The sequence below is a fragment of the Scyliorhinus torazame genome, chromosome 18 (genome assembly GCF_047496885.1).
Source record: "Scyliorhinus torazame isolate Kashiwa2021f chromosome 18, sScyTor2.1, whole genome shotgun sequence".
Classification (NCBI taxonomy): domain Eukaryota; kingdom Metazoa; phylum Chordata; class Chondrichthyes; order Carcharhiniformes; family Scyliorhinidae; genus Scyliorhinus; species Scyliorhinus torazame.
Window position 1 is genome coordinate 140,667,271 of NC_092724.1, and position 27,967 is coordinate 140,695,237.

General features: G+C 41.3%; 1 protein-coding gene across 5 annotated transcripts in view; it reads right to left on the bottom strand.

The window, feature by feature from the left end:
- Positions 1-8,933: 8,933 nt before the first annotated feature.
- The window catches only part of tbc1d16 (TBC1 domain family, member 16), a 143,870-nt gene continuing 124,836 nt past the window's right edge, over positions 8,934-27,967 (bottom strand). For 4 of the 5 annotated variants that reach the window (XM_072483498.1, XM_072483494.1, XM_072483496.1 and 1 more), the window contains one exon: positions 8,934-27,957. In XM_072483498.1, coding sequence (XP_072339599.1) covers positions 27,718-27,957 — 240 coding nt within the window. In that variant the 3' untranslated portion in view covers positions 8,934-27,717. The remainder of the gene's footprint in view (positions 27,958-27,967) is intronic. The other variant, XM_072483497.1, reaches the window with a different exon arrangement.

The following is a 27,967-nucleotide window of genomic DNA, read 5'->3' on the forward strand; positions in this document are numbered from 1 at the left end:
TGTTGAAAGAACTTCTGAGGGTGGACAGACAATACGCGGAGGCACCGGAGGAGGGAGTGTACAGGGAAAGGCAAAGGCTACATGTAGAATTTGACTTGTTGACTACGGGTAATGCAGAGGCACAATGGAGGAAGGCACAGGGTGTACAGTACGAATATGGGGAGAAGGCGAGTAGGTTGTTGGCCCACCAACTGAGGAAAAGGGGAGCAGCGAGGGAGATAGGGGGGGTGAGAGATGAGGAGGGAGAGATGGAGCGGGGAGCGGAGAGAGTGAATGGAGTGTTCAAGGCATTTTATGAAAGATTATATGAAGCGCAGCCCCCGGACGGGAAGGAGAGAATGATGTGCTTTCTGGATCAGCTGGAATTTCCTAAGGTGGAGGAGCAGGAGAGAGTGGGGATGGGAGCACAGATTGAGACGGAGGAAGTAGTGAAAGGGATTGGGAGCATGCAGGCGGGGAAGGCCCCGGGACCAGACGGATTCCCAGTTGAATTCTATAAGAAATATTTGGACTTGCTGGCCCCGCTACTGATGAGAACCTTTAATGAGGCGAGGGAAAGGGGGCAGCTGCCCCCGACTATGTCAGAGGCAACAATATCGCTCCTCCTAAAGAAGGAAAAAGACCCGCTGCACTGCGGGTCATACAGGCCCATTTCCTGATTGTGGATGCTAAGATTCTGGCCAAGGTAATGGCAATGAGGATAGAGGATTGTGTCCCGGGGGTGGTCCATGAGGACCAAACTGGGTTTGTGAAGGAGAGACAGCTAAATACAAATATACGGAGGCTGCTAGGGGTAATGATGATGCCCCCACCAGAGGGGGAAGCGGAGATAGTGGTGGCGATGGATGCCGAGAAAGCATTTGATAGAGTGGAGTGGGATTATTTGTGGGAGGTGTTGAGGAGATTTGGCTTTGGGGACGGGTATATCAGGTGGGTACAGTTGCTGTATAGGGCCCCGATGGCGAGCGTGGTCACGAATGGACGGGGGTCTGACTATTTTCGGCTCCAGAGGGACAAGGCAGGGATGTCCTCTGTCCCCGTTATTGTTTGCACTGGCGATTGAACCCCTGGCCATAGCACTGAGGGGTTCCAGGAAGAGGAGGGGAGTACTTAGAGGGGGGGGAGGGGGGGGGGGAGAAGAACACCGGGTATCTCTGTATGCGGATGATTTGTTGCTATATGTGGCGGACCCGGCGGAGGGGATGCCAGAGATAATGCGGATGTTTGGGGATTTTTCAGGGTATAAACTGAACATGGGGAGAAGTGAGTTATTTGTGCTGCATCCGGGGGAGCAGAGCAGAGAGATAGAGGATTTACCGTTGAGGAAGGTAACAAGGGACTTCCGGTACCTGGGGATCTAGATAGCCTAGAATTGGGGTACATTACATAGGCTCAATTTAACACGGTTGGTGGAACAGATGGAGGAGGATTTCAAGAGATGGGACATGGTGTCCCTGTCATTGGGTCCCTGTCATTGGCAGGTAGGGTGCAGGCGGTTAAAATGGTGGTCCTCCCGAGATTCCTTTTTGTGTTCCAGTGCCTCCCGGTGGTGATCACGAAGGCTTTTTTCAAAAGAATTGAGAAGAGCATTATGAGTTTTGTGTGGGCTGGGAAGACCCCGAGAGTGAGGCGGGGATTCTTGCAGCGTAGTAGGGACAGGGGGGGGCTGGCACTACCGAGCCTAAGTGAGTACTACTGGGCCGCCAATGTTTCAATGGTGTGTAAGTGGATGGGAGAAGGGGAGGGAGCGGCGTGGAAGAGATTGGAGAGGGCGTCCTGCAGGGGGACTAGCCTGCAAGCAATGGTGACGGCGCCGTTGCCGTTCTCACCAAAGAAATACACCACAAGCCCGGTGGTGGTGGCTACATTGAAAATTTGGGGGCAGTGGAGACGGCATAGGGGAGGGACAGGAGCTTCGGTGCGGTCCCCGATCAGAAACAATCATAGGTTCGTTCCGGGGAGAATGGATGGGGGATTTGGAGCATGGCAAAGAGCTGGGGTAGTACAACTAAGAGATCTATTTATAGATGGGACGTTTGCGAGTCTGGGAGCGCTGACGGAGAAATATGGGTTGCCCCAAGGGAATGCATTTCGGTATATGCAATTGAGGGCTTTTGCGAGGCAACAGGTGAGGGAATTCCCGCAGCTCCCGACGCAGGAAGTGCAGGATAGAGTGATCTCAGAGACATGGGTGGGGGACGGTAAGGTGGCGGACATATACAGGGAGATGAGGGACGAGGGGGAGATCATGGTAGATGAGCTGAAAGGGAAATGGGAAGAAGAACTGGGGGAGGAGATTGAGGAGGGGCTGTGGGCTGATGCCCTACGTAGGGTAAACTCATCGTCCTCGTGTGCCAGGCTAAGCCTGATACAATTTAAGGTGCTACACAGGGCGCATATGACTGGAGCACGGCTTAGTAAATTTTTTGGGGTAGAGGATAGGTGTGCGAGATGCTCGAGAGGCCCAGCGAATCACACCCACATGTTTTGGTCATGCCCAACACTACAGGGGTTCTGGGTGGGAGTGGCAAAGGTGCTTTCGAAGGTGGTGGGGGTCCGGGTCGAATCAAGCTGGGGGTTGGCTATATTTGGGGTTGCAGAAGAGCTGGGAGTGCAGGAGGCGAGAGAGGCTGACGTGTTGGCCTTTGCGTCCCTTGTAGCCCGGCGCAGGATATTGTTAATGTGGAAGGAAGCCAAACCCCCGGGTGTGGAGACCTGGATAAACGATATGGCAGGGGTTATAAAGTTAGAACGGATTAAGTTCGTGTTAAGGGGTTCGGCTCAGGGGTTCACCAGGCGGTGGCAACCGTTCATCGACTACCTCACAGAAAGGTAGAGGGAATGGAAAAGAAGTAGACAACAGCAGCAACCCGGGGGGGCGGGGGGGAGGAATCGGACGGACTCTCAGGGATGTTATTGTATATGTATAGGTATTTGGTATATGTAATTGTATATTGGATTGTTGGATTGTATTTTTGGAGAGTATTTATTTTGGACAAGGCAGTTGCCATTTAGTTTTGTTTTTTTGTTTTTGTTTATATATTACTTATTTATTTGTTTAAAACTGGCCACGGTTATTTATATTGCTTTATTGTTGTGTAAAAGAAACACTACGTATTGTTATGTTTGGCCAAAAAACTTGAATAAAATATATATTTTTTAAAAATGGATCAAAGTTACAGTAGCAGAACAGTGAAGGAGGGAGTGCAGCCCAATACAGAGGTAAAAATAGGCAGTTTTCGTGATAGTATGAATATGTAGCTGAAGGTTCACCGCCAGTCATTGACTAGGGAACAGATTTTGTGGCAGGGATTTAAGACAATGGCTTCAGTCTTCCCAATGTTTAACTGGAGGGAACTTCTGTTCATCCAGTGCAGCTACTGGTGGGGTACTGCAGAGGAGTAGTAGGACAAACCAAGGTACATAGAAGACAGGTACTAAGGGAATGTACAAGGGTAATTAATTGACATCTTGTGGAGCACATGTTCTACCATCCTCCAGTCTGAAAAATAACATTTACTATGACTAAATGCCAATTTTTTTATCCAAGCTAACACCGACACCTCCTATTCCCTTAACCTCAATTTTGTTAACCAGTGTGTTATGTGATACTTCTTCTGGCAGCAGTGAATAACATTTCATTAGCACTCTTTGACAGAGAGCCTCAGGGACTTCCCTTCGCAACATTTGACAGCAAAATGTGAGATGTTGCAAATATCTCCTAGTTCAAGCTGAAAGAAACCAGATAGAGAGAGGTTCTGTACCTCATTAACCTTCACATCCACTGGCAATGTGTTTTCTTTTTGCCTTGCTCTGAGTTTGCAATATCGCTGTAGTAGAGGTGTCTCATACCTGGTTCCTCAATGAGGTCCAGGTAGGAGAATAGCTGACATGACCTCTCTTCCTCCTCCCTCTTCCAGCAGTTCATCCTGTCCGTGTAATCTCTCTTTATTCTCCAAGTCATGCTCGATTCCAAGGGAATTAATGACTAGTTCTCCTTCGTCTGGAAGCAACTGGTTTGTGCAGAAGCTCTGAAGTCAACAAAAAATGTTCCTTAGCACCTGCCACAGCATTCCCTGTAGATCTTTGCAATTTGAAACAATGACAGAAAGTACCAACCCTTGTCGCATCTTGGCAACAATCAGGAGCAATCAAGCAGCAACTGATCAGTAAGTAGCGCGGACAAGCCCAATTTCTCACCACATTGTGTCTTTCATGATGCTTCTTGAAGTGGCCCACAACTCGCTGCATTTGGCATTTCCCTCTGTTTAGAAAAGCTTTGCTGCAACCAAAGCCCTGACTGCAGGGGTGAACACTGATCATCCAGGGGCAAGACTGCTCCTGCCAAGTGAATGTTTATACCAGCTAGATAAGATGCAAGCTAAATAAAACCAATGGCCTCCCAAAGCACTAAACAAGATAGTAGCCAGACATAAGTGATTGGTTCAGCACACTTAACAGAATGAAAGCTTTCCTTTGCATAAGATTGAGGAAGATGTCACATGGGGTTTGAGTGCCACCTGCACTTTGTCAATCATTGCTTACAGCTGGGTGAAGTTTATAAGTCTGTAGAAATAGAGATGTACACTTCTACTCTGTTCATGCCCATTCTGAAGGATGAGAATCAACAAAAATTGGCAGAGACTGCCTGGAAGGACCCAACTACAAAATGAAATTCTGGACGGTGATGGCATTTTCTGGCTTAGATGATTCTGCATCTGTGTAGAAGGGGGCTGCACATTTTTGGTTTTTCTCAGACGGGGGTACAGCCTTTTGAGGCACAGATATTCAAAAAAAGACAGACCTTCTGTAGCCCTTGTTGAAGCATGACTTCAAGCCTTATATCTATACTTTTCTCTTCAGCGTAAAATAGAGGTATCCCCACTGGCAAATCTTGTCTGCAATGCAAAACAGTAATTTGAGCAAAGCGGAGTAAAACCAGCAGCAAAAGTTCTGGCTGAACCTACAAAAGTACTAATGAGATAATATGCAGGCAAAGTAACACCAACCTTTGATAACAGCGCACAACATAGCCTCTACATTGTGGTATCTCCTTCAGGGATTTTTTTTACTGAAGCTACCACTGCCACTTATATAATGGCTGTAATTATTTGAAGCTGAAATTGAAGAAAATGGCTCGAAGGGCTCGCCCTGTTGACCCTATTAATACATGATAGATTGTGCTTCCGGCTGGCCTTAAAATAAAACTGCTGCTTTTTTGGGGAGGATATTTTACCCCATTTACTTCAGCAAATCTACCAACGAGGAAAAAACAGGGACATTTTCTTTGGGTTATTTGCAAATCCACCTACGATAGAAACATAAATAGACTAAGGGACTTGTGATTCTATCATATATTTACCAATTGAATAGGCAAGGCATAAAGTAGTTCAAATTTATTTCAAGCGTCTTTTTCAACTTTAGAACCAAAATCATTCCGCCCATTTCTCCATGCGATTTCTCGATTAGAAATCCCCAAACGAACATAAGACTGCAAACCATTAGGTTTCTAGGGCATGAAAAGCAACATTAGATTGGTATTTTGCATTTCTGAGACATAACAGCAGTAAAATATTCTTCAGCCTGTGCTCCCTTTATATTTGTATTAACATGTCTGCACCTCTATTTGTATCCGCATGCATAGCTCACAACTCAATAAATAAAGCTTCTAGGATAACTATGAATAACAAAGTAGTAGCACCTGTGTTGCATCCTCTATTTATTGGAGTAAAATGGAGAAAGTGAAATTGCCTCTTTTTTATTATACTTATTCTTTAGATTGTACAGAACTTAAATCATTAATTATTATTCTATCTAACCAAATGTTCTGAATGGTGCGACAGCTAATTGTATTTTTGAAGCTATCAAGATGGGAAAGAATAATGGATTCTGATAATTTAACCGACCGGATTTCACGTCAAGTTTTCTTTAGTGAAGCGAAAATTCCTCAAGTACTTAAACTAGTATATATTTTTGGTAAAAATGGTAGTACTTGATATCAATCCATTTAAAGGTATTAGCAGTTTCTTTACATTTTCACTAACAAAGGGGCTTGAATGAGTCCTAACACTGCATCTTATCCCATGTCATTTTATTAATGTGGGATGTGGGCCTCGCTGGTCAGGCCACCATTTATTGCCCATCCTTAGTTGCCCAGAAGGTGGTAGTGAGTTGCCTTCTTGAACCGCTGCAGTCCTTGAAGTGTAGGTACACCCACTGTGATGTTAGGGAGGGAGTTCCAGGATGTTGCCCCAGCGACAGTGAAGGATCTGCGATATATTTTCAAGTCAGTGTGGTGAGTGACTTTATAATAATCTTTATTATGAAGTCTTTATTAGTGTCATAAGTAGGCTTACATTAACACTGCAATGAAGTTACTGTGAAAAGGGGAACCTCCAAGTGATGCCTTTCATCAAACACTACTTTTAAATGCCAGGGGAGGTTACCGAAATTGGGAAGGGTGCGGACGCAAGAGGGATTTGAAAATTACCAAGTGAATTAAAAAAAAAAAAAAATGAGGGATTGCTTAACTGGAAGCCAATGAAGATCAACTAACCTAGGAATGATAGTTGAAGAGAACCTACTGCGATTCAGGAGATGGGCATCAGAGTTTTGAATGACTTCAAATTTACAAAGACTGGAAGGTGGGAGGTGGGCCAGGTGCTGTACAATACCCCTACATTCGGTGATATATATCTAATGGGTCAAAACCCTGAACTCTCTCGCTAACAGCCCTGTGGGTGCACTTACACTTCATGGACTGCAGTGTTCAAGAAGGTGGTGATGGGTAATTCAGATGGGCATAACTGCTGGCCTGCCCAGTGCCTGAACATACCATGAACAAATAAAAAAATTGGAGTGCCAGTGTGGCTATGAATTTTGCATGTGCATCTTATTATTGAGCTCCTGTTTTATTGGCTTAGAATAATTGTACCACAAGGACACGGGAAATATTTGTTTAAACACTAACAAAACATTTTTTTCTTAAATTTAAGAGTACCCAATTTTTCTTTTCCCAATTAAGAGACAATTTAGCGTGGCCAATCCACCTAACCTGCACATCATTTTGGGTGAGACCCATGTAGCTACAGGGAAAAGGTGCAAACTCCACACGGAGTGACCCGGGGCTGGGATCGAAACTGGGTCCTCGGCGTCGTGAGGCAGCAGTGCTAACCACTGTGCTGTCCCTAAACACTAACAAAATATATTTCATCAAATACCAAGGGCCTGCAATTCCAGGATTGGATGTTATATTGAAAGGTTATTAGCGTGCCAACATTCTATGCCAGAATAATAGGGTATGGGGTTGTTGGAATAACTCCTTGATTGTAGCAATGCTGTTCGGAAAAATGCAATAAAGAAAAAGGTTCGCCATTTCCCCACAAGGAGAATCAATTGCAAAGAGCTGAAAGAATTTATCCATGTCAACGAGAAATGTGCCACCGGAGAGGGGTCTGGTCTGCCAGCAGCGACAGAACACATTTGTGCCAGTGTACGTGCTGCAAAAAATAATAGACTTGCTATAAACAGCCTGAAGGATTAGCAGAATAAAAATAAACTAGTAATTGACAGTCAGGCTGATTTCAGAAACGAGAGGTTTGACTCTAGTGTCTCTCCAATTGACGGCGTAGCATGGTCTACCGATGTGCCAGGCAAAGCTTTAATTAAGTTCTGAATGAAATAGGTATCCTTGATATAGATAAGGAATTGGCTGAAGAGAAATAGTAGCAGGTACTGGTTAAGAGAGTAATGTTGCAGCGAAGTACAGTGGGATCTATTGAACAATGCTGGAGTCTGGTTTTAGAAATCACATATGATTTGGTAAAATACACAAATGATATAAAGTTACAGGGGTTGAAAACCAATGTGAACATAGTATAAGCAGGGTCTTGATAACATTTACAGAAAGATAACAGATTTCTTTCTTTAAAAAAAAAAAAATCACTCAATATTATACTTTGCAAGAATGGGAGGCATTAATTTAATGGACTGTGCTGAATCAGCTAGGGGACCAGCAAACAATGAAACGGCACGGCAGCACGGTAGCATTGTGGATAGCACAATTGCTTCACAGCTCCAGGGTCCCAGGTTCGATACCAGCTTAGGTCACTGTCTGTGCGGAGTCTGCACATCCTCCCCGTGTGTGCGTGGGTTTCCTCCGGGTGCTCCGGTTTCCTCCCACAGTCCAAAGATGTGCAGGTTACGTGGATTGGCCATGATAAATTGCCCTTCATGTCCAAAATTGCCCTTAGTGTTGGATGGGGTTAGTGGGTTATGGGGATAGGGTGGAGGTGTTGACCTTGGGTACGGTGCTCTTTCCAAGAGCCGGTGCAGACTCGATGGGCCGAATGGCCTCCTTCTGCACTGTAAATTCTATGATAATCTATGAGAATGCTGAGCCATATTGCCAAATGGCAAGTCTGATGCAATCATGTTTATACTGTACAGTACTTTAGTCAGGTCACAGTTTTGAGGACTGTGTGTAGGTCTGGCTACCCAGATGAGAAAGAGACATCCAGTCCTGAAGGTAATACAGAAAGAGACCACACAATTGACCTCAAATGACAGAAGATTGAATTAAGAGCATTGGCTAGAAAAATGCAAACCTTTCAGTCTTGAAAGGAATTGAATGAAAGGGAACATAGAAGAATTCAAGGTAGCAAGCTGACTAGCAGAGGGAAATCTGAATATGATATTACTTTAAACTTCAACTGCAAGACAAAGGGTCTTTAGTGGAAATCAAATTCAACATTGAGGAAAATAGATCACTGCTTTCTATGGAAGAATGACTGGACAAGTTGAATAACCTCCCCGATCTGCACATGTCTTTGTAAACTGAATAAAGGCAAATCTTCATAGTGTCACCCTCAGGAGAGTATTAAATGCTGTATAAATGGAACAATTCACACTTAAGAAAAAAAAACAAGACAGCAGAAGTTTCCATCACTTTATTTCTCAAATCAAACAATTTAAGATTCACATTATTCTTTGGAAGAAAAAAGCCTGAGATCGAACAGGTAATTCTGCATTTTAAAGATGATTGAAGCATGTGTAAAATATATGTAGCTTTAGTCCCTTGAGGGAACAAGCCACTAACATGGTTAAAAGTTGCATCTAAAACCAAAATCTTATTGCTAACCAGCACATGAATTTAATCTTTCAAAACATACAATCCAAATGCTAAAACTAATATCCTAATTTAAAATGATCAAAGGAGACCAAATAATAGCTGAAATCATTTATGGTATATTCAAGGATACTTGCCTGTCTAATAATAGGAAATATATGTTTTTTACTGTGTAATCAAGGGCCTTGTTACTCCAGTGGGACTAAGGGGTTGAAATGATTCGAAGCATAAGAGAAATTGCCACGTTTCTGGGTTCCTTGCTCCTCTCTCTCCACCAGAATTGGACAGGCAGGCTCCTCATCACTGAATCACACAGTAACATAGAGAATATCACAGCCGTACCCAATATATCGAGGGCAAGGTTATTCTGAAGAATTGATTTTTCAATTGTAAACAAAATCACTTTTGAATGTAAACAAAGTTTCCCTTCAGCATTTAGATCAGGTTTTACCTCAGTAACGATTCAGAGGCATAAAATACGTATAATGGAAAGACCTTTGGCAAACCTTCTCCCAGATTCAACATATGCAAACGTTCTATATTACAGAACGCCATAAAGTAGGTTATACAACAGAAATGAATATGCATGAATTATTATCAGTGTTCAATTGTAGGTCAAAGAAAGAGCAGTAGCCTGGTTAAGAATTTGTTTCACAATTGTGCTTACCAGAAACATCAAAATGAACATTAATGCAAATTTACAAATAATGCAGGTCGTATTTCTTCTTTCAGCAAACAAACTGGAAGTGCAAATTTCAACAGAATTAATGTTTGTGAGGGTTTAGTGCACTTAAAGGCATACTAGACATTTGTGTACAAAACTGGGCAGCTCACAAAGACCATAACCCATCATTGGTTTTAGGTTGGTCATGTCAGATAAAGTACATTAAACCTTTAAGTATTGTACTTATCTTTATACCTCCGTATAGCTTGCTTCACAACAGATTTACTGTGCATCTCACCGGTGTGTGGTTTTCTTCAAAATTAAGGATTGCAGTTCTGAAAATAGAACACTTTCCCATTATACACTCTGTGCCAGTTTCCCACATTCCTAAGGCTGGGTGCAGAAGTATAAGAACCAGGATTCAAGATAATGAACTGTAAGAACATGATAACAAGCAATGTTACAACTAAAACAGCAGAATGATGAGTGACCTGCCAATTCAGCAATCTTGAAAGCAAACGTCTTTACCAAGGGGCTAATTGTGAGTAGAAAAACAACTTATGGGACAACAAAAGATTATTGGGAGGAGCAGAGGGACTTTGCCTTATTTAGTAAAAACTCAAGTTAGTATAAAAGGGGGATAAGGTGAGAGAGGGGCAGGGGAGCAAACGGTATTGATGCAGTGTAGCCAATTTCTCGCTACTGAGAACCATCTACAAGATGGTCACTCTGCTTCTCTCAGAACAAAACTTTGCTCAACCTTTATTCTAAAGTGTACTCTGTAAGCATAAGCATAAATACCTTTATTGATTAAAATTACTGTTTGATAACCAAATAAACCAGCTTGTTTGAGTCAAATTTGATTGCTGTCATTGGCCCATCTTAAGGTCTTTGGTGTATGTGGCCATACAGAATTGCTCCCCTTACGATGTTCTGATCTATACACCTCTGCCACAGTAAAGCACCAGCTGTAGTATCAGTTTTATCATTCTACTCTTTACCATTTTAATATTGGGCCTAACAGGAAATGAATCACTGAAATAAGTGCTAAATTTAGCACCATTTACGAAATTAGCTAAAGTGAGATCAAAACTGCTTAAACACAATTTAGTTGTGATCCTTCACTGAATCTATATCAAGATCTCCCAGATTAAGTCAGTGATCAAGATTTGGATCTTGAACAAATTCCACTTCCTCAAATATTATGCTTTAGGTTAGCTGCCTTGTGCAGTTTTTTTTTTAAACTGATACCAGGTTTTTGTAATAACTATACACCTACACTGTAAAACTGAACTGCATGCACTTGATGTATTCTAAGACAGAACATTGCTTTTATAAACAGCAGAACCATGAGAGGCAGAGGGAGCGAGAGAGTCTGGATTTATCGTTCACTCATTGATGTAACTGTTTTAGCACCAATAAAAAAACAGCCAGTGTTTCAAACCATTGCTATTAACAAAACTTGTCAAAATTGCTTTTGACATGTTCTGAAGAATTCCATCATGGAACCACGAGACTTGCGCTTTGCCACATTTCTTGTACATTATTATTAGAGTAACTTTTATCAGGACATAAATTTACTATTAATTATGAATTGACCATGACTATTTCAGAAAAACAGTTGTAAGCAAAGTATACCTGAGCAAGTATCAAGTTCAACATCAGACCATCAAGACTCAATCCAATAAATCCAGAAATGAAGTACAGCTTTACAGGCATGAGTTCTTCAAAGAATTCTAAGACTGCGATGATATCAATTTTCTACAATTGATTGAAGTGCAAAAGTATAATGGAAAAATTGAATGGAAAAATGTTGATACCATTTTGCAATTCAGAAGTGCAATACCATCATATTCTGGGACTAATTATTTCCATGGTGAATATTAACAGAACCATTCATCATTATAAGTTAACTAATCAAAGAATTTGCAGATCTATAAAAGCCGAGATTTAAAACGTTTTGTAGTACACACAATACTTCAGAACCGATAACTTCACAGTGCTTTCTAATGAAATTACCACAATGCACTAGTTTAAAAACAAGCAAGTGTAGGGGAAATAATAACAACACTCCAATTCATCCAATTTATTTGTAAAATAGTAGTTTAGATATGTCAATTATTTAGATTTTTATATAAAAACAGCTGATATAGTAAAATGTTATTTTAAACAAAACAATCACTTCAAAAAGATCTCCTTTTGCCTAGAGGGATACTTACTGGAAGCAAAGTTAGATAAATTGCCATGTTTTTGATTAAAAAGGAATTTGAGAAACAGGCATTACGACATGAAAGAAAATCTACTTTGCTTAATTAGGACTGGGTCACAGCTCTCTAAATGTTTATGTGAATCAAGAGCCAGGCTTCCTTTAAGCTTCTGTATCCACTTGCTAAAACCACCAACTTCCTTTTGGTTCATCCGTACAGCATTTGACAGTCACAGTCAGTTGACCATAATGTTTGCTTGTAGAAAGAGAATGATCAGATACAAAACGTGTTCCATTTTTAAAATGGAGGCACATCAAAATCAAATTCATGTTTATTGCCTAAATGGGCATCTTTAAACTTCAGTAAAATATATCAAGCCAGCAGGCTGGATATGTAGGTTCGAGTTTAGCTTTAGGTTTTCAGGTCTTTAGGACAAAGTAAATCCCCTGTTGTAAAACTGGGTCATTCTCAACACATTTACTCCTATGCATTTTACAATTGCAACGGACAATTTTAATAATCAACAGCTTCTATTTAAATGCGCTCATGGGACAAAGCTATGTTGAGATAGCAATGATAGGGCTGGGCAAAATATTCATTTTTGTGCTGGAAGAACCAGAACATAATGCTTCAATTTAGAACTTCTCAGATTTACAAGTGTTCTGAAACAAAAGTTAGTTATAAATGAAACATACGGTGTTGTTACTCGTGTAAGATCTACATACTATCACACAGCACCTGCAAACCTCGCCCTACCCCCAAATTTCCCAATTCCCACATAAAATCAAAATAGATTCCTGTTCTGCAATCGTCTTTATACTAATATAATATGGCATGCTGGCAAGAATCTATAGAAATAAATCCCCAGTCGGCACTTGCATCTGATAATACTTGGTAGAGTTAACAAAATCCCATATTGGGGCTGGGGGAAAGCACGGGTTGGAGCAGCCCAAGTTCAAACTCTGCCTTCTCTCAGGCATACAACAATAGTTTCTAGAAACATTTCAAACAACGCTGCTAAGCTGAAGTCCATATCTGTAAATGTACAGATGGCGTGAGTCATAGTAACATCATGCAGCGTCATGCACTTCATTACATCCAAGCATACTGCTCAGTTGGTAGCTAAGACAGTCTTGTGCTGTGGACTCATGTTCATTAGGAACTGAACTGAAACTCATCATTTCACTTAATATCCTTAACATCCATCTGACAAAGAATACCTTCATCCTACTATTCAAAGTTCAGTTTAATCAGAAATTCCACAATGTTTCAACATAGCATCTAGTCTATTAACAGAATCAATTTTTTATTTTTACAAACACATATTTCTATATTCCCTATTGTTGCCAGTGTAGCATGGACACTGACATTTACACAATAACCTTAATAAGTGCCCTTGCAACACCACCAAGGCAACAAGAGCAAGGAAGAAAACACAGAAATTATTTCCATTTGATAAAACACAAATTTTATCTAACTTTTGGACCAGCATATACTGCATGATTTCAAATATATTTAGAAGATACAAGGCAGTCTAAAGGTCATGTTGTACTGTTAGACAGTACATTTAGATTTCGACAAATAGATGTAAAGTAGGAATTCCTGAGTAGAATGGACACTCTGGCTTAAAGATTTATATACGTAGATCATTAAGCAAGTGGTATTTACGAGCAAGATAAATACTGCACTGTAATTTTGAAGTGTTCAACCTTTACAGTACTTAAATCTGGAAAGCTGCAACATTCCACATCACCTTAAAAAGAAATCCAAAACATATTTTCAAACAACATCGCAGAGGTGTTTTAGATATGGATTGACATTAACTTGGAGTGTTTGTTTGGACAGGTAAGTGAGAAACAAATGTGGAGAGCTCTGTATGAGGGAATTTGTATGAGGGAATTTTAACTCCCAGGCTAATCAGGATGGAACAGAAATTTGAATGGGAGCCGGAGGGCTCCAGGGAAACAGGGTGATCCCCACACCCTGGCCATGAACTGGTTGGGGTTCACAGAACATTTCTTTCTGGAAAATAACAATAACTATCACTTGAAACAGATATAATTTATTATTCTCTTACTACGGGGTCTGATAAAAAAAAACACTCTGCAGTACCCCCCTCACTACAGCTTGCACTTTTGCATGATATCTGAATTCTGAAAAGTTTATCGTACAGTACTGAAAGTTTATTAGTTACAATATGAAAGCCATGTTCATTAAAAAAAATTGAAAGAATGGACTGTAACATGATACTTAATTCATCATTTTGATACATGGTAAATGCATAGAGACTGAAATTTTATCCACTGGATTTAAAGTGCTAATTCGGTACATAATTTAATATGAGCACAAACTATAGGAGTAGAAAAATCATTATCATCTCAAGGTGTTGAAATTGCCAGAAAGGTTTTTAATGATCAAAGAATGAAATTAAAATTAAAATCGCTTATTGTCACTAGTAGGCTTCAAATGAAGTTACTGTGAAAAGCCCCGAGTCGCCACATTCCGGCGCCTGTTCGGGGAGGCTGGTACAGGAATGTAAGGTATCACAAAATAACTGCAATTTGCAGTTTAGAAACAGCACCAAAAAGTAGGATCATAAGCTTTGAAAGCTTACTTTTGCAAGATTAAATGTTTTGAAATCAGAATAATTTTCCATTGTTCAATGACTCTCTGTCATGGGGGCAGATGCCGGCCATGTTGGTGCAGGCGTCGATCTCCCTCATCCTGAAGATGGACAAGGATCCAGTGGAGTGTGGGTCTTATAGGCCTATGTCTTTACTGAATACCGATGCAAAGGTATCAGCTAAGATTCTGGCGAAGCAGCCAGTGGGTTGTTTGCCACAGGTGATTTCTGCGGAACAGACTGGGTTTGTCAAGGGCTCACAGTTGTCGGCCAATATCAGGTGGCTTTTGAATGTGGTCATGTCCCTATGTAGTGGAAGGTACCTGAAGTAATCATCTGCATGGATATAGAGAAGGCTTTTGATCAGGTAGAGTGGAGGTTCTGGGATGATTTGGGTTTGGGCCAACTTTTATCTCCTGGTGAGACTGTTCTTTAGCGCTCCCAAGGCGAGTGCCCAGACTAATGTGGTGAGCTCAGGGTATTTTAGCTGTACAGGGGCAGGAGGCAGGGATGCTCGCTGTCCACGTTGTTGTTCGTGCTGGCAATCAAACTGTTGGCCATCGTGCTTTGGTTGTCGAATGGGTGGAGAGGTATTGGGAGAGGGGGGCAAGAAGCATAGGTGCCCCGTTATGTGGCTGATATGTTATTGTACATTTCTGACCTGCTATCTAGTGTGGGAAAGATAATGAAGTTGCTGAGGAAGTTTGGATCCTTCTCAGGGCATAAACTGAATGTGAGCAAGAGCGAAATTTTCCCGATAAACCCCCTGGGAAGCAGGAAGATTCAAGTTGGCCAAGGCAAAGCTCAGGGATTCAAGTGGCTTATGAATGGGCTCTGTTGCAGAAATTGATCTTGTCCAGCCTGGTAGAGGGGTGAAAGGGGACTTGAAGAGGTAGGATGCCCTCCTAGTTCCCTTGGCGGGAGTGTGCAGACAATTAAAATGAACATTCTGTTGAAAATCGGCTGGGGGGAGTGGGAGAGGCCTAGGGGTTACTGTTAATTTGTAAAAACAAGAAATGGCAAACTGTTTGTATTATATTTTGAGGTTTTTTTTGTGTATGTGAGATTTTTGCTGTTTGGAATAAAAATATATTATAAAAAAAAAAAAGAATTTTGCCCAAATGCTCATATTGATTTTTTTCCCTTTTGTCTTTTAGGTTTCACTGCCAGTTCCTATTTTCATTCATATGTTGCCATTTAAAACAAGAAACTCATTACGAATTTCAATCAGAGAGCTTAAAAGCAATCAGAAGTTTCAAACACAGTGATGACAAGTCAGCTTGCTACAAAATAAGCTTTGAGAGTCTTTCCAACCTTCATAGCAACCGATTTCTAGTTAAAAGCATTGGTCCAATATCAGATATCATCGGATAAAACGCTCTGTAATCCTTCATTACACATCACCATTACATCTAACAACCTAAATTTTGGTCATTAAAGGGCAATGTTCTAACACAAGTAAGCAGCCAGTCCCCTCTTTGCTGAGGTTGATATTATGCACTATAACTCTGGATGTTGCTTGAAACCCTAATGTGACAAGTTTAGAACTGATTTTGATTCATAACAGGATAGGTAAAGTCAGACTTCCATTGTAACAATAAAACACTTTGATGTACAATATAAGTGCACAGTTTGAAGGTGTTCCAGTATTCTCTGCTAGACAATAATGAAACTGCTTTCATCTATAAGAGGGCAACATTCACCTTTAATGTTAAATATTAATGTCAAAGCCTTTTACTAACCTAAATCAACATTTAGACAGGCCTCAAATTCTGTACAAAGATCAATCTGTACATTGTTTCTTCCATTTTTGAGCAATCAATATCATTCTTATAATCTTGCAGTCATTGACCAGAGAGCAACTGAAGAGGTGCAATAGGATAGCAAGTTGATGTTATGCACTATAGCTCTGAACGCTACTCAAATAGGATCAATAATAAAAGAAAATTTCAAAAGCACCATTACTGAAGAAATTAGACTTTGTGTTATAGAAACTATACGTACTGAAAGAGTGAAATGCTTGCTATATTTGAAATAATTACTGCCAGATTTATTAAAACAATGGCACATTGTTGTCGGTTTGTCAAAAGGTGCGAAAGTAAAACAACTACCTTCAATTTCAATGGCCAATTTGAAAAGGAGTGAAATCTGATTTGTAACACAATTGATGTGACTGCTATATCCACCTAAAGCAGGTGAGACAAAATCACCACATTGTTCTTTTGAAAATATTTACTATAACCGTCTCATCTTTAGTTTTCCCATTAGCCTCTTTTGAACCACATGTAAACAAAGAACCTAGGTTACCGTGAACTACAAAATATAAAACTCTGGGGAATTTGGAAGGACGTTTATTTTTAAGGTATCATATGTTACTTGCAGCGTGCAACCTTGAAATATTCCAAAGTCCAGTTAGGACAAGGGAATAAATTGTGCTGGATTGGAACAATGGTTTCTAGGGTGTGGCCAAAGAGTTTAAATGCCAACATAGAACAGTATTGTTCTATTGAAACTGCAGGACTTTGATAATAAGTACATTTGGGAATTTTTGCTATATTACAATATCTGTACCCATGTTTTCATTATGATATTTCAAATTAGTTTGCTGTTGCTTCCATTCCCTCAACCACAATTTTTTTTAAAAAACTACAGCCCATCAATTGAAAATGTTGTCCAATACCTCCAGAGATTTTCCAAAGCTTTCAATATTTCAGAAACAATTTTAAAGTGAGTCAACGTGTTGGGAAAGATAAATACCAGAAAGTCATAAAAACAGTGACAGGGCAAGTATTTAGAATGTTTATGAAACCGAGTGTGTAGAAAAACTTGAATAGTGTTTTAAAAGACAAGGAGAAATTTTAACTTCACAGAGCAGGTTGGTTTGGGAGCGGTGGGGAGTAAAGTGTTTTAATTGACCGTGTGAGGAAGCTGGTTTCAGCCTGTCGACTTTTGTATTTAAGTGCAGCTTACTCAGCTGCATACAAGAAAGCCCCTTGGGAGAGGCAGGCTGCCAATTTAAATATGCTAAGAGGTAATTAACAGCTATTTTAACAGGGGTTTTCAACTTTAACTGTGGGTGCACAGGTGTCCCAGGCTTCCTGGAACTCTCCAGTGAAAGCAAAGCAAGATAATAGCAGCAATTGAGGGGGCTGAACATATAAGAGGCAAAAGAAAAAATCCCCAAGTACTGAGATTTCACACCTGCCGCCTTGCCTCTTGAAAGCATTTTGCTCACAGGACTCATTCTGAAAGTTTGCTTTTAGTGGCTTCCATTGCTCTGCAGGTGACTTTCACTGCATTGAAGGTTTGTACATCTGATCTCTACTTTCCATCTGACTTAGCTCAGCATGGGTGCTGCTTACGTTGCTTTACCTTGAATTTCAGATAAACACAGAGGTGAAACCCTAAACACAGGGTATATATAGACATTGGGTTAGTATCCTGGCCATGTCCAAATACCAGTGCCTCAGGAAGCTTGGGGCCGTCATAGACATTAGCAGCCTGCTCGAAGAAGACCTGCTGCCAAGAGCATCTGATGGGTCATGCTTTACCAGTGGCTGTCAAAGTAACTACTACTATCATCTTCTTTTTCAAAGGATCTTTCCAGGGGTCTACAGAAGGTATTTGCGGGATTTTGCAGTCAGTCATCCATAAATTCATCACACATCTGATCAATGCAATGCCTGCCAGCAAAGACACTTACATACACTTTGCCAGTCGTGCAATCAGTCAGAATGAGTGGATGCTCAAGATTGCAGCTCTGGTTTACTTCTCGATGTATTGTAGGACATTGTTGCCCAATTTTGGCAAATCAATGAATCAGTTAAAATAAATCAAACAAACTGAGGGACAAATGAAAGGGGCAACCCCTTATAGGGATACTGTCTGAACCAAAAAGCAAATCACAAATGAAACTTAAAACATCAAATCAAAATGTGATTAACGGGGTCAATAAGGCATCCCAGTCGCCACGATGCCCACTGGGCACAGAGGACATCATTGCCTGCACACACGGCAATTAAGGCATCCAAATGAGTCTGTGAAGCAAGGGTTTCCACTCCTTCACGTGCAGTTTTCCCGCAACTATGAAATGATTTTACAGATGGGTGTAAGGTTCCCTGGCAGCTGCCATGATGCATTAATCGTCAGCTCACTCTCCTGGAGCTCTTGGCTCCTCAGAACAGAATTATCAGTTGGCTGCTTAAAGACAAAGACTTAAATGTGGCATATGACACCTGGGAGAAGCCCACGCAATAAGACCCAAGAGTGCTATAATCAAAGCCATAATATGACGAGATGTGTCTTGGAGTAAGTAACTGGGATGTTGAAGCTTCAGGTGCCTTGAAAGATTTTACAATACAAATCAGTGAGGATTGGAGAGAGGATGGGCATGTCATGACCATGGTATCAGTAGAAACTCTCATTGCTGCCCAGAATGTCCTCATAACAAAGGAAAATAGTAGAGCACAGGAATAGGCCCTTCAGCCCTCTAAGCCTACGCCGACCATACTGCCCGTCCAACCTAAAACCTTTTACACTTCTGAGGCCCGTATCCCTCTATTTCCATCCTATTCATGTATTTGTCAAGACCCCCCTTAAACGTCACTATCGTACCTGCTTACACCACTTCCTCTGGCAGCAAGTTCCAGGCACCCTCCATGTAAAAACGTCCCTCGCACATCCCCTCTAAACTTTGCCCCTTGCACCTTAAATTTATGTCCCCTAGTAATTGACTCTTCCAACCTGGGAAAAAGCTTCTGACTATCCACTCTGTCCATGACTTCTATCAGGTCGCCCCTCAACCTCTGACGTTCTAGTGAGAACAAACCGAGCTTATCCAAGTTCTCCTCATAGCTAATGCCTCCCAGACCAGGCATGGCAAAGTTGTGTTAGGTTGCACCAGTGCACCCACCTGGCAAACACATGCTGAACCCTGTTACCACATCACTGCAATTCTCCCCCCCCCCCACAACCAATCAACAAAACATCCCTTCCACAGACACCCTTTGTCTTAGCAATTATCACAGTGAGTAGACCACCTGGCAGGCAGCAGGCAAGATGAGAAATCAGTGTGGCTAATTTTTACATTTCTCAAAAGCTAAATAGTAAGTTAATAAAATAACACTGTGTAACACACCTATATGAATATTCTTGAGCAACTATAAATCTTTACTCTTTTTCTGCTACTCAAAAATGATGCAACCTCTGTCGCTTCAGCAGAGCCAGGAAGATGCAGTGGTAGGCTTGGCCATTTGGACACCAAGCAGCATGTGGCACTGACTGGGGTTGCTTTGAGCAAGTCCCTACACCATCTCCCTTTTCTATCTTCCTTCTCATGGTCCACTGCACTTCCCTGCTAGCAATGAGCTGGAGAGAACTTTGTTGCACATCAGGGCGGCATGGAAGAGTTAAGGCTAGGGTTTTATCAATTCTATTTCAACAATAAAATGTGAAAACTATTGGTGAAGGCCTGCACACACTTGTCGCTCCATGTAAAAGATCACTCTTTCCATGCGCAAGAACATCATCGCAAAGAGCTACGACATCATGACATTCATGCTCCTATCTATTGTAGTGCTTTTTTAGAGTGAGTGCTAACTTTTTAAAATAAATTTAGAGTACTCAATTCATTTATTCCAATTAAGGGACAATTTAGGGTGGCCAATTCACCTATCCTGAACATCTTTGGGTTGTGGGGGCAAAAACTATACAAACACGGGGAGAATGTGCAAACTCCACACGGACAGTGACCCAGGGCTGGGATCGAACCTGGGTCCTTGGTGCCATGAGGCAGCAGTGCTAACCACTGCGCCACTGTGCTGCCCGAGTGAGTGCAAACTTGTGTGTCATCAGGGATAGCATGGTGACACAGTGGTTAGCACAGTTGCCTCATGGCGCGAGGAGCCAGGTTCGATCCCGGTCTCAGGTCACTGTAGAGTTTGCACCTTCTCCCTGTTTGCGTGGGTCTCACCCCCAAAACACAAAAAGATGTGCAGGGTAGGTGAATTGGCCACGTAAATTTCCCCTTGATTAGAAAAAAGAATTGGGTACTCCAAATTTATATTAAAAAAAAACTCCTGTTTCATCGGCTTACTGTAGTCCTACTTCAGAAGTGGTGGTTTTCTTGTTTTTAGCCTTCAGACAGTTAACTTTAAGGAGTTTACCATGTGTAAAAAGTTATTACCACACCTGGGGGGAGAAAACAGTCAGTAATGAGCTGCAGTGTTGCTGCAAGGAGGATTGAGTATAACACCCTTGTTTGGTGCCTGTTTTGACATGGAAGGTGTCTGTAGTGGAATGATTGCATTGTACTGTTATTTGCACATTGTCATGTGGTGTCGGATAATATCTGTGAACTTCCCCGGGCATACAAGAACTTACAAGAGCTTGGGACTGGCCTTAAATACCAAGACCACGAAGATCCTCTACCAACTAAATGCATCAAAACCAATTAATTGATCGTGTAATTCGAGCCTGGCTTCCAATTGCCTAGTGTAATACATACGTTCAAAATCATGCACAGGCACCTTCCACTTATTTTAGGATGGAAGCACGTCATCCTGGATTCCGAAAGACTGCCTAAGAAAACAAGACACTCCTGAGCCCAATGTGCTAGCTCAGCCCATGGTAAATTGACTACTCAGGTTTTCGAGAATCGCGCCATCAGACATGACACGAAACTCAAAAGTCAAATAGGCAGTCATTCTCCCCACACTTCTCCATGATACTGAAGCTTGGACAACTTCTAGTGCTATATCAACGCCCTAGAACAACATCAACAACACGGTCTTTTTATGATCCCGCAAATAAATTGGGAGGTCAAAAGAACAAACATGATCAACTTCCAAGTCACAGATATGCTAATAGAGGCCATGATAATCTTGGATGGATGGGACATTTAATCAGAATGAAGACAGTCCAAACAGGTGCTCGACTGAGAGCTACGAGAGGAAGATCGCTCATACAGGAGCCAGAAGAAACACTTTGACGACAATGTCGAAGCCTCCATGAAGGATTGCTCTATTAACATCAACACAAGGGGTGCAGGGGGTGGGGGTAGGGTAGGTGCCCATTCATGACCAAAATGATCCATCATTGAACACGGTGTCAAGACCTTTTAATCAACAAGCACAAGAGGTGGAAAGAGAGGGTAGCTGCTTGAACCAACAACCAATTCCCTCGACAGCGAACAACTGATGTCCTCACTGTAGATGTCTCTAAGCCCAAGATAAACTTCACAAGTCATCTATGTATCCTCAGTCAACACTGACATGCCCCTTCCATCCAACCATCTGCAAGGATAAATCATCCTTGATCTGAAAAATTGTCTGTGATCACTCATTAGCCAGACTGATCCCTCCAATCACTTTGCAAGCAGGATGTGGAGATGCCGAAGTTGGACTGGGGTGGGCACAGTAAGAAGTCTTACAGCACCAAGTAAAAGTCCAACAGGCTTGTTTGGAATCACTAGCTTTCGGAGCGCAGGTAATGAAGGAGCTGAGGTCCAAAAGCTAGTGATTCCAAACAAACCTGTTGGACTTTAATCTGGTATTGTAAGACTTCTTACTTGCAAGCATGCACAGAGCAGTTGGAGAGTCTTCCCGTACCGTGCACAATTCTTTGCCGCTGCTCCAGAATTATCCTCTGAAAACAACTCAGTGGGGTTCAGTATCCACATCCAGCTATGCAGATTTATCCTATGCTCTCTGATGTGGAGTCCTCACTGCTTTCTTTGTCTTCACCATCCGATCATGCTGACTTGTGATGGGTACTCAACTATATTTGACCAGCCCCACCAAAGTATATGTATTTGAGCTGATATATGGTCTGCAATGTCCTATAATAGTGTACTTTCAGAGTGTGTTGACCACTGAGAAGGAATCTTTGTCCTTACCGTGACAATCTCCTACAGGGTGCTTGATGAGACTCAGCAAGATTAAAGAAGTGAATTAAATCTGTCAAGGGGAGAATACATAAGTGAATACCCCCCCCCCGCCCCCCACATCTCTTCATGCAGAAACTCAGCTTATTCCAGCATGCCGTCCTCTCCAGTTGTCTCTATTGAGATGACTCGAGGGCCACCTCCAGTTCTTTACCCCTATAAGGTAAGGGGGAAGGAAAGGAGAATCTATAGGTAAGACTGATGGAATGTGTCAAATGGATGATAAACAAAGTTTTTTGAGGGTCACTGTGGGGGAAAGGGATGACATTAGGATAAGGGTGAGTGTCATTGGTTAAATGCCAAATAGACGTTGTGAGGCAGTGTGCAGGAGGAATAGATCCATCTGGAAGATAAGTTGAGATGGGGAATGATGTGCAGGAATAGGCTTTGGAAGGCAGAATAAGGAAACTGGGGTTGTATGCACAATGCAGGAAGTAGTTGAATGTGCCATCCAACTCACCTTTCCACACCTAAGTTGGTAGGTAATTAATCTGCTTCCCACAAGAATGTGAAACCACATGCTAAACTCAGCAATCGCTTTGACAAAGAGTCGTCCAGACTCGAAACATTAGCTCCCTTCTCTCTGTCAGACTTGCTGAGATTGTCCAGTATTTTCTATTTATTCTGAGGCAAGTTTCTTTCTCCTGTCTGCAGGGAAGAGTGACTCCTTGCAGGCCTTGCATAGTGCAGCATGAAGTCTAGGGAGGCATCGATGAATTGAGACACAACCGTGCCATGTTGGGAATTTATTAAAATTGCTTCCTTTGTTTCTTTACCTCCACAATTTATCATCTTTGCTGTGTCCCTTTAAATAGTTCAGTTGAAATACAATGATGCAGGTTGCCATAATTCCTGTACACACTAATTGTTCAGAAAACCCAACAGTCATATGCAAATGCAGTAGCTGGGTTGAAAAGTCACCAACAAACTGCATTTACTTCCTGGTTCTCCATCTGCGAACAAGCAATGAAATCTCTCCCGAGTAGTAAGTTTGCATTTCTCAACAAATAAATTACTTCTGGAATCTACTCTTCAATTGTACTATCATTTTTATATAAACTATGGATATAAAACAACAACCTCAAATGATTTTCATTGTCATAAAAAGAGAGATATTTTGAGTCAGCAAAAACTTATTTGATTCTGAAATCTGATATGCTGCAAAATATCCCCTATAATTCATTGAGAGCAGTTGACTGAAGATGTCAAATGACATTGGGGTTCCCAGGTATCTGCTGCTTTTGTCATTGTAGATGGTAGTGGTCGTGGGTTTGGAAGGTGCTGCCTAAGGAACCTTGGCGAGTTACTGCAGTGCATCATGTAGATAGTAGAAACTGCTACCACTGTTCATCAGTGGTGGAGGGTTTGAATGTTGTGGAAGGAGGAGCAATCAAGTGGGCTGCTTTGACCTGCATGGTGTCAAGCTTCTCGAGTATTGTTGGAGCTGCACTCCAACATGTGAGAGTGTTCCATTATGCTCATGACTTGTGCCTTGTAGATGATGGACATGCTTTGGGGAGTCAGCAGGTGAGCTACTCACCGTAAGATTCCTAGCCATGGATCTGCCCTGGTAGCCACAATATTAATATGGCTAGTCCAGTTCAGTTTCTGACCAATGATAACTCCCAGGATGTTGATTGTGGGGGATTCAGCAATGGTAATGGCATCGAATGTCAAGGGGCGGTGGTTAGATCCTCTCTTGTAGGAGATGGTCATTGCCTGGCACTTGGGTGGCACGGATGTAACTTGCCAATTGCCAGCCCAAGCCTGGATATTGTCTAGGCCTTGCTGCACTTGGACAGGGACTGTTTAGTTATCTGAGGAGTTGCGAATGGTGCTGAACATTGTGCAGTCATCCGCAAACATTCCCACTTCTGACCTTATGATGGAAGGGAGGTCACTGATGAAGCAGTTGAAGATGGTTGGACCTAGGACATGCAAAACTTTTAATTTTGAGTATCTAAATAGTATTTGCAACTGCAAGAACTATACTTTGCGAGTTATGTCAACCCTTATACAATGTTTTTCAAACTGGGGTCCATAGAACTCCATGGACTTGCCTTGGGATTTGCAAAATAATATGTTTACTAAACAGGATTCGGCTGATAGGTGAGCGACCATTCAACGTGCAGTGGTCAGGAGGTGCCATGGTCAAGAGTAAAAGAATGAGCGGTGGATGGAGGTGGGCTTGGTACAAACCAAGAATGGAATACACCCATCAAATATGCAGCACTAAGCAGGCTGGCTAGCTCTCATCCAGGATGTTTGAGGCATGGAGGAGCGTTCAGCACACCACCAAGCTCGCCATCTAGAATCATAGTTATCAAGGTTGGTGGTGGGCTTTAGGTCAGTTCAGTCTTGTTCAAGAGATGGCACTTACTTTGAATAAAAACTAGGTACTATATACGTAAACTCAAAGAAAAGGTGCCAAAATACAAGTTCGCCAAGGGCACCATTTTGCTAGCCAGCCATGTTACCGAGTGTAACTGCAAAAGCCATTGTTATTTACGACACCTGAACACTTCACAATACTACACTGTGAAAGCTCACAGTTGCCATATCGAGAAATATAAAAAACAAACAAAAATATACATTACATTTGGAACACATTTTGTGGTATGTCATTCTGACAACTATAATCTTTTGTGCAACACAGGCACCCTTAGAGTTGATTGATGATAGCCTAGGAGTAAATTACTTTCAAATAGAAGTATTTAAAATAGCCTCATTTCAAGTACTTCAGCTGAAGCCATGGACAATACTTATTCCAGTAATGAGGAACAAACTAAGAACAGAAAATATTATGGAGCTCAATGATGGATGGTATTAATATGTTGTGTACTTAAAAAAATTATCCAATGAAATAAACACAACTGAATCAACACGTCAAAACAAAGCAGCTGGAATATGAAGATAAATTGAAAGACTTCTTCGAATGAAAAAAGCAAAACAGCAGTCTGAAAACTCAAGTGACAAATATCACATCAGTTCTAGAAAAGGCCCTGAAAACATCCCTCTTAACAGGGTTTTGGTTTGCTAGAAGCTGATTCTTTCAGCTTCTGTTGAAATGTGATGGTGAGTGAAGAGGCAGCACAATAGGGGAAGGTCATACCACTTTCTAATGGCACAGTTGGTAGAATAATCAAGGAACTTAAGAGATTTAAACTGCCAATTGACAGAAAAGCTTTGTGGATGTAGGCAGTTTGCAATTCAGCTGAACGAGACAACTGATGCTGGTGGTGTAGCACGGTTACTAGTTTACACTCGCTATGTTTGATTTGGGAACATTTTAAATGATATTTTTTGTCAGGGGTTACTAGAATTAATAATGGTGAGGAAATATTCAAGTTACTGAGTAATTTCCTGGTACGAGAATGGCTTAAATGGGTGTACTGTGTTGCTGTTTGCACATATAGTGCTGATGCAACGGATGGCAATAGAAATGGTGCTGCAAGAAAAGAAAAAGGAGTAGGTAATAGTGACAAATTCTATGCTGTATCGCTGAAAACTTCTCTGACCACATATCTTGCATACAATACTGAATCAAATCAATACAAAGGGCAACACAACCATGCTCAAACTAAGTGACAATACTGAAACATTTGGGAACAAAACTGAGATTAGGAAAATGAGTTTGAGCAAAGGAAATTCAGATATCTTTCTGCTACTGACTGAGTTTCTGGATGCAAACATGATAACAGCTAATTGCTCATTTTGCCACATTGACAGAGTACTTCAGTGTCGACTTTGAAAATCTAAACACAGATATGTACGACTGGGTTGAGGATTCATTTTCAATGTTTGCTATGTCAACTTGTAGCTGAAGTGGAAAAACAAAAAGAGGAATGGGTGGAACTGACCACTCACTGAAAATTAAGGTCGAAGAACAAACACCGTCACAGTTTTGGCCATCTGCTACTGCAAAGAAGCCAGAGTTAGTGAATGGAGCAATGAAAGTGTCGCTATCTTTCCCAACAACTGAACTTTGTTAAACATCACTTTCTGCTTTAGCAGCAATCAAGACAAAGTGCAGGTCGATCTTAAAGTGGAGACTGACTTACAAATGTCATTGTCAAACATCGTAACAAGGACTGGGAGGCTCTGCAGTGAGATACAAGCACACCCATCTCTCTGATATACGTAAGTAAACACCTGTTTTGCCAAAAGACTCTTTACATGCAGCATTTTCATATTATGCAGCATTATAATTTAGACGGGAGAGTCCATGATTACTAATCTATTTAAAAAGGTGTCATTCAATCAAAGAAGCTCAAGAACTACTGATTTAAGGAGCTTTTATAAATTGGAAAGTGGCGTCCAGTGAAATGACAGAAATACTAACAGATTTCAAGGTGCTTTCTGGCCCTACAACTAATGATTATATCTGGGCGTGGTAATTTAAACAGGATAATCTAGTAAATGAGGTGCTTTAATTTTTTCCAAAGGTGGCTCCATTAGAACTTTACCGTTGCAAGAAGTATTTGAATTCTCACAACTATCACAAATCCACAGCTGGACCAAGGTTCAACTGACAGGATACAATTAGTTAATGCCATTATGTGAAAAGGCAATGCATTTCACTATTTTTGAGCTAAGGGCAATACATTTTCAGGTAGAACCTTTTCTTGGATAGGGATGTGGTTAAGCGATATTTACAGAATATACTGTCGCTTGTTGGGTATCAGCAATTTAAAAAATATATTTAAATTAACACTGAAGTGTTTCATTATATAGGAATTGTCAAATTAACTTCATTTTTATACCTTTACAGAGTTTCCTCAAGAGTCAATTGTATTTTTTGCAACATGTCATAATTATTCCAGCTGTTTGAAAATTGACTTTCCTTCCCTAAAAATCATTCAAATCAAACACTGTGCTTAGGCTACTTGAGGGCATCCCCAGGATACCCATTTAAAGTGCTCAGGTTACCATCCTCTCCTTCCTAGTGTACCTTTCCCACTTCAACTCAAATCATCTAGGTTCCGAAAGATTCTACTAAATAAATCAGTTTTGCACAACTGATCAGAAGTATCAATACTATCTCACAGTTACTAAAAATACAGTTACTCAGTAATTAGGTTCAGCCCCTATCAAGTAATTACCTCCAAAATTAATAATTAGAGTTTTCAGAACAAATATGGTTAATTAGAAAGACTATCTCAGAAAAGTGAAAACATCTTTTGCCCCTCTTTTGCCTTCATGTGCTGATCTTGGAGATGGTGTGGCAGAGGTCCCGCCATATGGGCAACCATCAAAGTCCAAATGATTTAATGTACACTCCACAGCTGGGATGTATCCGCTGTCCCACATTCCTGTGCCACACAGCTTACACAAGTCATGGAGACTGCAGGGGATCCTGGGCAAGAGACGAAATTGGTACAAAAGACTCCGTGCCTGTAAGAGA